Below are 12,029 nucleotides of genomic sequence, written 5' to 3'. Positions count from 1 at the left end.
CAGTCCTGGCCTTGCTACTGAGTAGCTGTATGATCTTGGATATATCCTCTAACCTCTCAATGCCTCAATTTCTTTATCTGTACAGTAGGAGTGATATTGCTCCCTTTACTTATCAGAGTTGGCAAGAATGAACTGAGGTGATGTATCTTTAAAAACTCTGTGAAAAGTGTAAAGCATTATTTTTTTAAAAGATTTTATTTATTTATTTGAATGAGAGAGAGAGGAGGAGAGGAAGAAGGACAAGCAGACTCCACACTGAGTGAGGAGCTCACATGGGGCTCGATCCCATGACCCTGGGCTCAGAACCTCAGCCAAAATCAAGAGTTGGGCGCTTAACCAACTGAGCCACCCAGGCACCCCTGAAAAGTGTAAAGCAGTAAATTAGTTTCTCCCTCCATGCTCTCTAGAGAATGAAAGACTGGTTGTTGGTCCAAACAGGAGAGCTCTGTGTTGTAGGGGGCTCCATTTGTGGTATCTGTGTGTGCCTCTTTGAGAAGTACCCTAGGACCTTGAAGGGTGCTTAAAAACATGTTCAAACCTAAAGCCTTTATTACTAAATTCCAGTAACTCAATATATTTAACATTTACTCAGTTAGCTCTTTGTGCATGACAGGTGTGGTCCTTGGGCTATGGGTGTATCAAGATACATAAGGCAGGGCTCTGGACCTGGAGGAGTTTAATTCCACTGTTAGGGACAGGTTATGGACCTAGAGAGCCCAATACAAAGTAGAGGGTGGGTCACGTGTAATGGGAGTGGGGGTTTTCAATAAATTACCACACTGGTCTACTTTTCCACTTCCCAAACCAGTACCTCTTAGGATTCCCACCCTCTGTTTCAAGGGAACTAACATGTATCCTGGGTAACGAGGATAGTGTTGAATAGTGGTTGAAAGCGGGGATCTGGAGCCAGACTGCTGGGTTTGACATTCAGCTCTGTATGACTTTAAGCAGCTTATTTAATCTCTTTGTGCCACAGAGAGGTTTACACTGGAGATGCTATAATAGTATCTGCCATAGAGCGTTGTTGTAAAGAATAAGTAAGTATAAATGATATATAGACATGTGTACACACACATATGTATGTATACATGTATTTCCACAGTAAGCTCTACGGGTTAGCTACTGTCCTACTGCTGAATGAAAGGGGAGTCCACAGAAGGCAGTAGGGGTGGGGTTCAGCCGGTGTGGGGCCCACGCGGCTGTGCTTCTACCACCTCTGGTGGGGAATCCACAGGCAGGGTAAGGCAGCTAAGGGTGGAGGGCCCTGCCCCAGCACCCACAGATGGACAGTAATGGGGCTTCCTGCTTGGATAATGTGGAGTCTTGAATGGCAGTGAGTCACCCCCCAGGGGTGGCTTGGCTTTCACTCTCTGGGTCTGCTCCCCTGCCACTCCCTGGAGCCAGCCACACAGGTCCTGACTCCTGAGCAGCCCCTCCTTTCACCCTGGCCCCCCAGGTCAGAATAGCTTGCCTCTAGGCCAGGTTTCTTCCAAGTTCACACCTCATTCCACTCCCTCCTGTTGCCCCTCTCCTGGTCTCCCTGAGGGCAGAATGGGGTAGGGATGGTGGGGTCTCCTCCTTTCTCCATTCTCCTGTGCAATTCCGTTGTTGTGTATACAGCACGTCCCCTGCTTGTCTTGGGTCTTCTGTTGTTCTAGCAGTAAAATATGTTAAGTATTCATTCCCTCTACATGAGAACTCTGAGTCTCCAGGCAACATGGGCCTCATGCACAGATGTAGGCAAAAGAAAAACAAAAAGTCCTATTCAGTTTATGAAGCCTCTACAGAGACTGCAGGAAAGGTGTGAACACAGGAAAAGGAGAGCAGAGGAGGGTGCCAGCAAGCAACCAGCACGCATCTGTTTGATGTCATTGCCATACCAGACACCATAGGGACATGTAGGGCGGGCTAAGTCTGCAAAGCCCAGGTGGCCACTGGTGTGTGGCCACTGGTGTGTGGCCAGGGAGGGACCGACCTTTCTGGCATCTGACAGTGAGGAGAATGTTCACCCAAGGGAAGGCTCAGGTGTTGGGGAAAGAATGTCAGCTTCCTGTCACCTCTGCCATGAAGCCTTGCTAGCTTCAACCTGGAGGAATTCATTCATTCACTCATTCATTCACTTACTCACTCACTCACTCATTTATTCAGCAAGGGCTTTTGGTAAACCTTGCACTTTCACTATTTCAGGCCACCTAAGGCTATTATAACGGCTTATCCATTTCTCAGTATTGTCTGGCTAATTAGCCTACCTCCCCTTCCTGTAACAGTGTGGGTCAAAGTGAATGTGGCTTTCCATCAGAATCTCAGTTTGGCAAAAGGCAAAGAATACGGAGTAGAATTTTGGCTCTGTCACTTACTGGCTACATGATCTTGAGCAAATTACTTAACCTTTCTGAGTTCAGTTTTCTAATCCACTAAATAAGGTAGACTTTACCTGTATTAGTCAGCTTGGGCTGTCAAACAATACCATACATGGGGGGCTTACACAACAGATACTAATTTTCTCATAGTTCTTGAGGGTGGAAGTCACACATCGAGGTAAGGCAAGGTTGGTTCCTGGTGAGAGCTCTCTTCTTGGCTATAGAGGGCTACCTTCTCTCTGTTCTCACATGGTGGAGAGAGAGACAGAGACAGAGACAGAGAGACAGGAAGAGATAGAGAGACAGAGATCTTTCTCTTCTTATAAGGCCATAGTCCTGGGGCGCCTGGGTGGCTCAGTCATTAAGCGTCTGTCTTCGGCTCAGGTCATGATCCCAGGGTCCTGGGATCGAGCCCCACATCGGGCTCCTGGCTCAGCGGGGAGTCTGCTTCTCCCTCTCCCTCTGCCTCTCCCACTGCTCATGCTCTCTCTCTCTCTCTGTATCTCTGTGTCTCAAATGAATAAATAAAATCTTAAAAAAAAAAAAAAAGGCCAGAGTCCTATTGGGTTATTTAACCTTAACTACTTCTTAAAGACCTTGTCTCCAGATACAGTCATAGTGGGGGTTAGGGCTTTGGGTAGGGGACACAATCCAGTCCATAACAAATGGCATGGGGCCATTTCCCACAAGTACCTTCCTTGGTGGAGGAGGCAGGGCTAAAGGGAGTCCACCAGTCTAGTCCCAGCCCTCCCCACCGAGGAGCAAGTTCTGAGCTGAGTAATGCTCCTGTTAGTGGCACATTTCTTCTAGGGAGCCCCACTGTCCTTCCAAGCAGGAAGGGTGCTTCTTCCGTTCCTATCCCGAGGCTCCCAGGCCTCGGGGTAAATTAGCAGATGCACAGACCCACCAGGGAAGGGCAGGGACTGACTTCTCCTACCTCTAGCTGCAGAGCTCCTTGCCAAAGCAAAGACAACTGGTTAGGCAATTCTTTCAGAATGAATGAGCTCTTAACCTAAATAACTCTGAAAGACCTCTCAAATGCCTCTTTTCGGAGTAGCAGTGTCCTCCAACTTGGTGTTTCATACTCTAGAAACAGGGAAGGCCAGGGCTGGAGAAAAACTGTTTTCTTCCCAGTGATGGAGCTTTGCTTTATCAGGCACATCACTATATTTAAAAGTGAAGTAAATCAACCTTCTTTTAAAAACAATTGGGTTTATTTTACTTTCTATTGTTATATGCAGGGCTCTTTGCTACAAGCCACTCTGGAGAATGTGAGCAATGAAAGACAAGTGCTCTCGGCTTGTCTTCTTGCTTTTGAAAAGCTTCCAATCTAGCTTGAAAGACAAAGCAGAGACGTGGGAAAAGATTAATACAGCATGGGATGTAATAACATGAGGACAGCCATGAACTGCCTTTCTGCACCTACTTCATACGGGTCATGGTGAAGTTCAAACGAGTAAGTGAAGGCCGGGGTGGTGGGGGGCCCAACAAATATTGGTTGAGTAGATGAATACATGCAAGCAGGCTTGCTGGCCAATGGGGGTGGGGTGCGGGGGCCACAAGAGCCAATGGAGTGGGGCACTGGGCTGAGGAGAGCAGCCCCCTTCCCACTCCCCCTTCCCCTGGCTGTGCAGGAGCTGTGGCTGTCATTCGAGGATCCCAGCTCTTTCCAGGTCCGCAAGCACGGGAATTACCCATCCATTTACAATGCTCACAGGCAACAGAGGAGCAGTTCATTTTTTTTCTTTTCCTTTCCACTTTTTGCCTTTCAATTGATAGAGCAGATGGAAATCTTGTTTCTCAATTACTCAGTGTCCCCATTTGATCTGAGTACATCTGGAAGGAGATTATTTGGATACATTTGCTTTTTAAAAATGAGAGTCAAAACAGACATGGAGTTGGGGGCAGGCTTTTTATCCTTTGTTTCTTCCCCTGCCTTCCCCATCAATATAGTTTCCCAAGAAAAACAAAGAAATAAACTCTTACAACATTAAGTCACAGCGGGGACTACTTCTGCTCCATTCCTCTCATCTCAAAATAACCTTAATTTATAAGGACTGGGGGGGCTACAGTGATATTCTGCAATGCAAATAAAACACAGCATGAATGCATACACAGGAAGAAAGTTTTGCTCTGTAAATATACTCAGGAAGTTCAGAGAGGCATAAAAAGTTGGGGCAGGCGCTAGAAATGATTACTTTGGAAATGAATTGCAGTTTTCCATTTTTAAGGGAACATATGTCGCTATGGTTTTTATCCGCCAGGATTGACGAGAGGGTGGCCTTTTGCCAGTGTTTTCACCCTGATTGATTTGGCTGGCTGTGTTGCATTGGAAATGCCCATGACAACGCTGTTCTTTGGCTATTTTCATTCCTACCGGCTTCTCTTCTTGCAGCCTGAGCAGCTCAGAGGTATGTCACCACCAACTGTAAATAACCATTTACCATTTATTTCCTCTGGCAATTAAAAAGTGTGCTAACCAAGCTATGACCGACCTGCCAATTGAAGCATGTCTCCCCTGCATTCCTCCGCCACCCCTGGCACCTCACTTTTCTGAAATTCCACTTACAAGCCTAGAAGCAAGGATGGAATGATAAATCTTTTCCTGACCTTTCTATGAAGTCATAGGATGATATTTGGCCAAGGCAGGGATGTAGGACCAGCTCTCAATCAAGTGGTGAGGGTAGAAAGTGTCCTGGGCACTGCCTCCCCCCTTTCTCTGCAGCGGGCCATGCTAGAACTCTCTGTGGACTCCCCATCTGCCGTGGCCTTGTTCTTCCAGTCCGGAGGAAGAAGGCAGTCTGATGAAGGCCAAGGTGTTAGAGACCTAATGAACTGTCAATCTTAAGAATATTTAAATTTATTAAATTATGCCTGTAAAGGGCGTGGCTTAACTGAAAGGCATGTTAATGGTGGGATTTTAGACACAGTAAATCTTGGACTGGGGGAGATATTTGGGGCCGTGAAACACTTCTTGACACTTAAAAAGCAGACATTATTTACTTAATTTTCTATCATCTGTGTATGTATTTATGTATGCATATATCTATCTATCTTTGATCCTGAGAGTTTATTACTTATAACAACCAGATGACTACGCTCAGACATTTATGAGCTTGGGTCTCTCTTTGGGCCAGGTTAGGATGCTCCCAAGATGCTTTTCATACAACACCCATGGAGTTCTGGCCTCTCATCCCTGTGGGTAAGGAAGGGTCAGGTCATGGGCAACGTTTGGAAAGAGAGACATTCATCTTTTGCAACCACTTTCTCTTTCCAACTTTTCCCTTACTTAGGTGCTATTTGGGAACACTAGATGGCTCTTTTTTTTCTTATATTTGAGGCAAAATTAGGGTTACTGAGGGAAACTAACCATTAGATTATGAAAAGTTTTAGACAGAAGCTGAATCCCAAAAGTAAATGGGGGAGAAGCTTTTTATTGCACAGAATCAGCAAAAGAGAGACTGAATGGTTCAATTTAATTCTTTACAGTGCTTTGAGTTAATTTTAAGGGCATTAAACACATTTTGATGAAGCTCAGTATTTAACCCAGAGTTGTTGCCCTAGTGATTGAGGGATGGTGTCTTAGGTGGCATGATCAAGGGGGCTGGACTGTGGAGAGAAGAGCAATATTTTTCCAGGGGCCTTCCTAGCAAATGTCATTAGATGATTTACCAGGGAGTCTGGTTGACAAGGAGATTGGACTGGCCACCAGCTTTGTTTTCTATCTCTTTGGACTGCCCCTGTAAAGAGAATGAAAATGTCATTCTTTCACCCCAACGTGGCGTGCACTATATGTGTGGGACTGTTCCAAGTGCTTTCCCTTTTTTAACTCATTCAGGCATCCTAACAACTCAGTAATGTGGGTACTATTATTATCCTGACTTTATGAAGGGACTGAGGCACAGAGAAGTTAAGCGACTTGCCCAGAGTCACGCATTTTATAAGCAGCACTGTAGGCCTTTGTGCCCAGGGTATGGTTTGACTTCTGAGCCCACCCCTCTGCCTCTCCTCTCACCCCTTCAGCCCTGATTAATGCTTCTCATCCATCTCTTATCCCACGCTGTCCTCTCTTATGGCTCAACCAACACTTGCCTCTTCTCCCGCCACATGAATTCCCTGGGATTCGGAATTGTGTCTTATGTTTGTATTTGCATTCCTTACAAGGTGTTGCTGGCATATAGTGGGTAAACATTACGTGTGTTAACTTTATTACAAGACCTTTAGAGTAGTTCCCTGGAAAAAGAGCATGTTGCTGTAAGGGCCCTGGGATTTCTTGCTCCAACTGTCCTCAGTCCCAGGGACTGGGCAGTGAGCTGGCCTAGGGCCTTCCCACTAGTGGAATCTGGAGAGGGGCCTCCACTTGGGCTGTGGACTGAAGTGGACTTCTTGGGTTTCTTTCCTTTGTTCTGAATAATCTTAGAGTTGCCAGAATGCCTTGGGTGCAGATGAGATCAGAGAATCTGTGTGTTGAAAGAGAGCTCTGGAAAGTGCCTCCAGGTAAGTGACCATCTGACCTGCAGGGCACATGTTTGTTTTCTTCTGAAAGCTCTTTAGGATGGATGGCAGGGCAGTATTTCTCAGTCCTTCTTCACTGATATCTCCTTTTTATTCTTTCTTCTTGTGAGAGAATGTGAGCTTTCAGATACAGTTCAATATAGTGTGGAAGCATCAAATTAAAAATAACAGTAGAGCTCACACTTTGAAAGGAACAGCATGAGTAGATGTTCCCAGGCACCTAGGATGTGCTAATTTAACAGTTTTTCATTGATCTTGGCTCCAAAAACTGAAATAAAGTTATATAATTTTCCTTGTCAGAGAAAATTATCCTGTAAAAGAAGAAAGAAATCCTATGAAATTTTGATAAATGATAGCTATTCCTTGGGACTAAACTCAAGGTGGGGCTTATCCACAAGCTCCCTTAAACAGGGCATTTAGTCATTAGTGAGCACTGTCTTTAAACATGAATGATACCAAAAAAAACAAAAAAAACAAAAAAACAAAACAAAACAAAACAAAACAAAAAACCCAAACAAACAAACAAAAAAACAAAAAACATGAATGATACCACTTAATGGAGTCCTCTTGTAGCAGGCCTGTGGTATATCTCTGGGCATATCTTACCAAAGGCATTTCTGTGGGTGTTGGGAAATCTATATTGTGGTAGTGGAGCATTTGAGGGTATTCAGAGCATGTGCACAAATATGAGTGATCACCGTGGCTCATTACTGGAACCTAATGGAGGTCAGTAGCACAAGTATTATTGGCCTTATGTCTCATGGCAAATAAGTTGTAGGCCTGGGACTTGGGTCCAGGTCTTCTACCCTGAACTCTTCGCACTGCTCTGGCTAAGGTCCAAGTCCTTGGCTTTCTAATGACGTAATAAGGAAGGAGCCCAGAGACCCTAAGGAAATCTTGTCGTCAACTTGTTCATTAATGTGGCTGTCTCAATATCCTGTCCATTGAGAGTCAGTTTGCCTAGCAAATGGCTACAGTGCTTATTCTCAGTATTTTGGGAATTCTGCAATGTTGATTCAAATGATTGGGGAGACAGAGTCACCATTCTGTTGAGAGAGTGACAACTTTTAGGTCTATCACCCTGACCGAATCACCCTAAGTGGCAAGTGGATCTTATTTCCTATTATCTTTAAAGGGCCAGGGGTGGCTGTCTTCCTGTGGGCTGAGGAAGGTCTGAGGCTGTATGTAAACTTGGCAGATAGGATTGGTATTGAGGGATGTGGGGGGAGGGGGGAAGTGGTGTTAGCACATGAACATGTATTATCCAAACCCAAGACAGTCAATTTTTACTTAAAAGAAAAAAAAAGAGATGCAGATATCATAACCATTGGCAAAGAATCTGGTTCAGTCTCAAAGGTATGTATCATTTATTAGGAAAAAAATTAGGACAGATGTTACCAGCCAAAGGCTTCATTCATCAAAGAATCTTAGTATAATCCTGACAAAACTTCTGACTTCAAATTTAGCTGCATCATTGGAATAGGCCCATCAGGATGAGTTTGCTCTAAAAGTATACCCTTAAGTAGATACATGAAATTACTTTATGGGAAGTCTTGTTTATTGGACATGTGGGGAAAATGTGCCAAAGACAACCATCTCAGCTCTCGTGCAATGAGAAGCTGAGCTACTCTTTTTGGCCAGTCACTCTCCAACATGTTCAAGTGCTTCTGGTTCTGTAAGCTAACATTTTGGGCCTTCTCTGTGTACCACACAGTGTCCTCAGCACTCTGTGAGTCTGAAGGTATTTAATCTTCATAACATCCCTGTCAGAGAGGCCCTATTGTCATCCCCATTGTGTAGGTGAAGATAATGAGTCATGGTGAAGTTAATTACTTTGCCCAAGGTGGCTCAGTTAGTAAGTGGGAGAGCCAACATTCAATCCCAGGTAGCCTAACACCATAGATCCTGTCAAGTACAAAGAAGAGGACAAGGGGTCACTGAAAGCCTAATTTTATGGCAGCTGTTGGATACCCACAGAGCCTCCTTCCCACTGGTGATGCCTGATTGCAGGTGGGAATCACACAGCAGGTGAACCCAGGGTGGGGGTTTTATAACCCTAGGGCTGAGAGCTACAGAGTCCGAATGTGCCTTGTACGTCTCTTTCCATGACAAAGACATTGCAGAGACATTGATGTTTGTATCACATCTGAAGTCCCACAGTGAAAGAGAGACACACAAATTAAAAGAGCTTCCTGACCCAATTTCTCAAAGGAGAGTGGAGTGCTGCTCCCCAAAGAAGGGCGGGAGCTGCTGCTAGGCGGGAAACAGCATTTGTCTGCTACAACATGCATCTAACTTGCCCAGCAGCAGTGTAGCAAGGCAGTAGCTACTCATGACATGGGCTAGGAGGTGGTCATGTTTGGCACCATTTAGATCTGCAATTGGTCCTGCCATGGGATCATCTCTCCCTACTCTGATTTCAGCACTAAAATGTCAAACCGGCCTTTCCCCTTCCTCTTCCAATATTCATATCCTAAACTGGGCTCCCATTAACCTTTTTCGTCTGCTTTCCCTATATCCAGTTCCCGTACCTTCTAATTTTTCCTTAGGACTATTCTAATAATTAGCTTTGGTAGCATAGATTCTATTATGTTACCCCAGCTAAAAAGCCTTTCAAACTTTCCTAATTTCTCTTGCATGCCTGTCAAGATTCTCTAAAATCTGACCCTCCTCTAATTTTCTTCCCAATGACTCCTCTTGACACATTAGGCGCCCCAGCTAAATGTTTAAATTCTCCACCTCCTTTCCTTTGCTCATACCATTTTCTCTATCTAGATTATTTCCCATCTTCCCCACAACAATCCCACTCATCTTCTGAAGATTACCCCAAATACTGATTCTCCATGATATCTTCGCCACTCAGCTACATTTATCTATATGCTGTTGTCTTGTTCTCAACTCCTTTTTATGTGTGCATTATGTTTCTATTGCTTAGGATACTTAGGATTGTAGAAAATAAAACTAACTTTAGTTAGCTTAAACGAAAAAAGAGGACTTGTATATGGATGCAAGCAGTATCATAAGCCCATGGGCAGAGATGCAGTCGGTCAATATGGAGGTAACTAGAAACCAGGTTCACAGACTCTCTCCCTCTCTCTCTTGCCCTCATTTTTGTGTATCTTTGTATGTCTACCCCATTCTCTCTCTTCTTCTGTGGATTGATTTTCTCTCTTCTCTGTTCTGTAGGGTAGAAAATGCCTACCCCTTCAGCTACAGAGTCTGATACGATTTTTAGTTCAATCCTTAACTTCTAAGAGAGTAATATAATTAACCCATCTTGAGGAAGATGTCAGCCATAGGTCCAGTGAGCCATGCCTCATGAATGGCATTACCATACAAACATGGCTGTTAGGATCCATCCATCCTGTTAGGAATGGGGATGAGCTTCCAAAGAAGTGGGGCATCAGGCCGTGGAACAGATATATAATCCCAAAAAGTTTATACTGTAGTCCCCACTAGTTTGTGATGACCTCAAGAATACAAAGTATATTCTCTTCTTCATTTATTTCATTTCGTCCAAACTCTTATCTTCCCAAGGCTTAAAGATGGCTAGTCTTATAGTGGCACTCAGTAAAATAAGGCAATTTTGTTAAGAACAATGCATATAGAAGAGCAACAAGTTGCTAGATGTCACTGTTACTCTTGTCTCAGATTTTCGGTAAAGATTTCAGAGAACAAATCAACTGGTACCAAGTATTCACACTCACAGGGCAATGTGCTAGACCAGGCCACCTGGGCAGAGTACGTACAGAGGCTATGTACAGAGGTCTGTCCTCATTAGCCCATCATCCACTTCTGGCATCTATGGGAGGGACAGATTGAAGAGTTGAAAGAAGGGGTTTCTTCGGAGGGAGACGAGAGGGTTCTGTGCATTTCTTCTATCAGTGTTCATCAGTACTTTTCAAGCCAAATGATTTTAATGATCTTAAGCCAAATAAAGAGGAGTTTCAAGAAAACTATTCAGAAAGGCTGGCCCCATTCCTCAGAATTTGGGAAACCAGTGATATCTGCATCTTGTTTAAAGTGACTAAAGGCAGGTGGCTGGAGCTGTGGCTGGCTCACAGCCCTGGGGCAGCGGAATCAGGAAAGAGATGACTGAAGGGCCGACAGTGGAACAAGGGAGCACATTGCCTCAGAGATGGGCCTCACAGGACGGGGAGAGCTTGGGTGCCTGCCCAGGAAGATCATCTGGATGGCTGATACAACCCTAACTGAGAGATAAATCTCTGGAGATGAAGTGGGAGGCAGAAGCAATCAGCCAGAGGAGAAGCACTGTCTGAGGCAACAAAACTGGAGTCAGAAGTGGAGAATCCCCAGAAGCCAGCAAAAGCACATCGGGAGAGGAAGAGTCTGCGTCAGACATCTGCAATGGCAGAGGATGCCATTTCCAGGCCTCAGCTGTGCCAATAGCTAGTGAGCGGAAGAGGATGTGGAGCAGAGAAGAGGGGCAGGGGAGCAAAGGTGACCAATGCTCCTCCTCTGCTGCAGGCGTCCAAGGCCAGGGCAGGTGCCATGTGGGGAGCAGGAGAAGGTTAAATTAAATAACAGTTTGGATATTATATTGCCCTATGTTAAAGTTGTATGATTATGAGCTTGGACTGGGTTGGTGTTCTGCTATTACCAGTTTTCACTGGACATTTTCATATCTAAAAATGGCCAAAACAGAGGGACTCTGCCCCAAGTTTTATCAAAAGAGGTAGTGAGGAATGACTGTGCTAATCAAACTTACGGAAAGATGAAAAAAAAAAATTGGTTTTTGCTTGCTTCCCATTAAATCCAGCCCATTCAATAAGACATTTCTGAAGTTCAAAAGGAGAGATCTCTGAAGGCAGGGGTGGGCAGAGGAAGTATCATGGAATAAGAAAGTCTTGAACTGTGTCTTAAAAGAATGGGTTGGGTACAGATAGACGTCTGACCTTGTTTTCCCCTATGAAACATTTATTACAAAAACTCATTTTCTGTGCTCCTTGGTTCTTGGAACCTCTGAAGATTCTACCACCACTCCAACTGAGTTGGCGAAAATGGACTGTGCAAATTTTATGCTATTTACTGACCACTGGACAGAGAGCTTAGCTTGCAGAAAGAGCAGTGCCAGTCAAAATGTCACTTGAAAGGCTTCCTGCATTCTGAAGTGTCTTCTTAAAAGCCAGAATT

At 44.6% G+C, this 12,029-nt stretch overlaps 1 protein-coding gene across 2 annotated transcripts in view; it reads left to right on the top strand.

Moving 5' to 3' along the window:
• LOC118553876 (uncharacterized) overlaps window positions 1-12,029 on the top strand; it is a 54,677-nt gene that overhangs the window by 22,669 nt on the left and 19,979 nt on the right. Inside the window, exons 5-6 of one of the 2 annotated variants that reach the window (XM_078070691.1) lie at window positions 3,602-3,816; window positions 4,625-4,771. Coding sequence is in view for 1 of the 2 variants with exons in the window: in XM_078070692.1 (XP_077926818.1) it covers window positions 3,799-3,816 (18 nt within the window). In the remaining variant the exon portion in view is untranslated. The remainder of the gene's footprint in view (window positions 1-3,601; window positions 3,817-4,624; window positions 4,772-12,029) is intronic. The other variant, XM_078070692.1, reaches the window with a different exon arrangement.

This window comes from Halichoerus grypus, chromosome 4 (genome assembly GCF_964656455.1).
Source record: "Halichoerus grypus chromosome 4, mHalGry1.hap1.1, whole genome shotgun sequence".
NCBI classification, from domain to species: Eukaryota; Metazoa; Chordata; class Mammalia; order Carnivora; family Phocidae; genus Halichoerus; species Halichoerus grypus.
The sequence above is the reverse complement of the archived record's forward strand: the minus strand, read 5'-3'. Positions and strand labels throughout refer to the sequence as shown.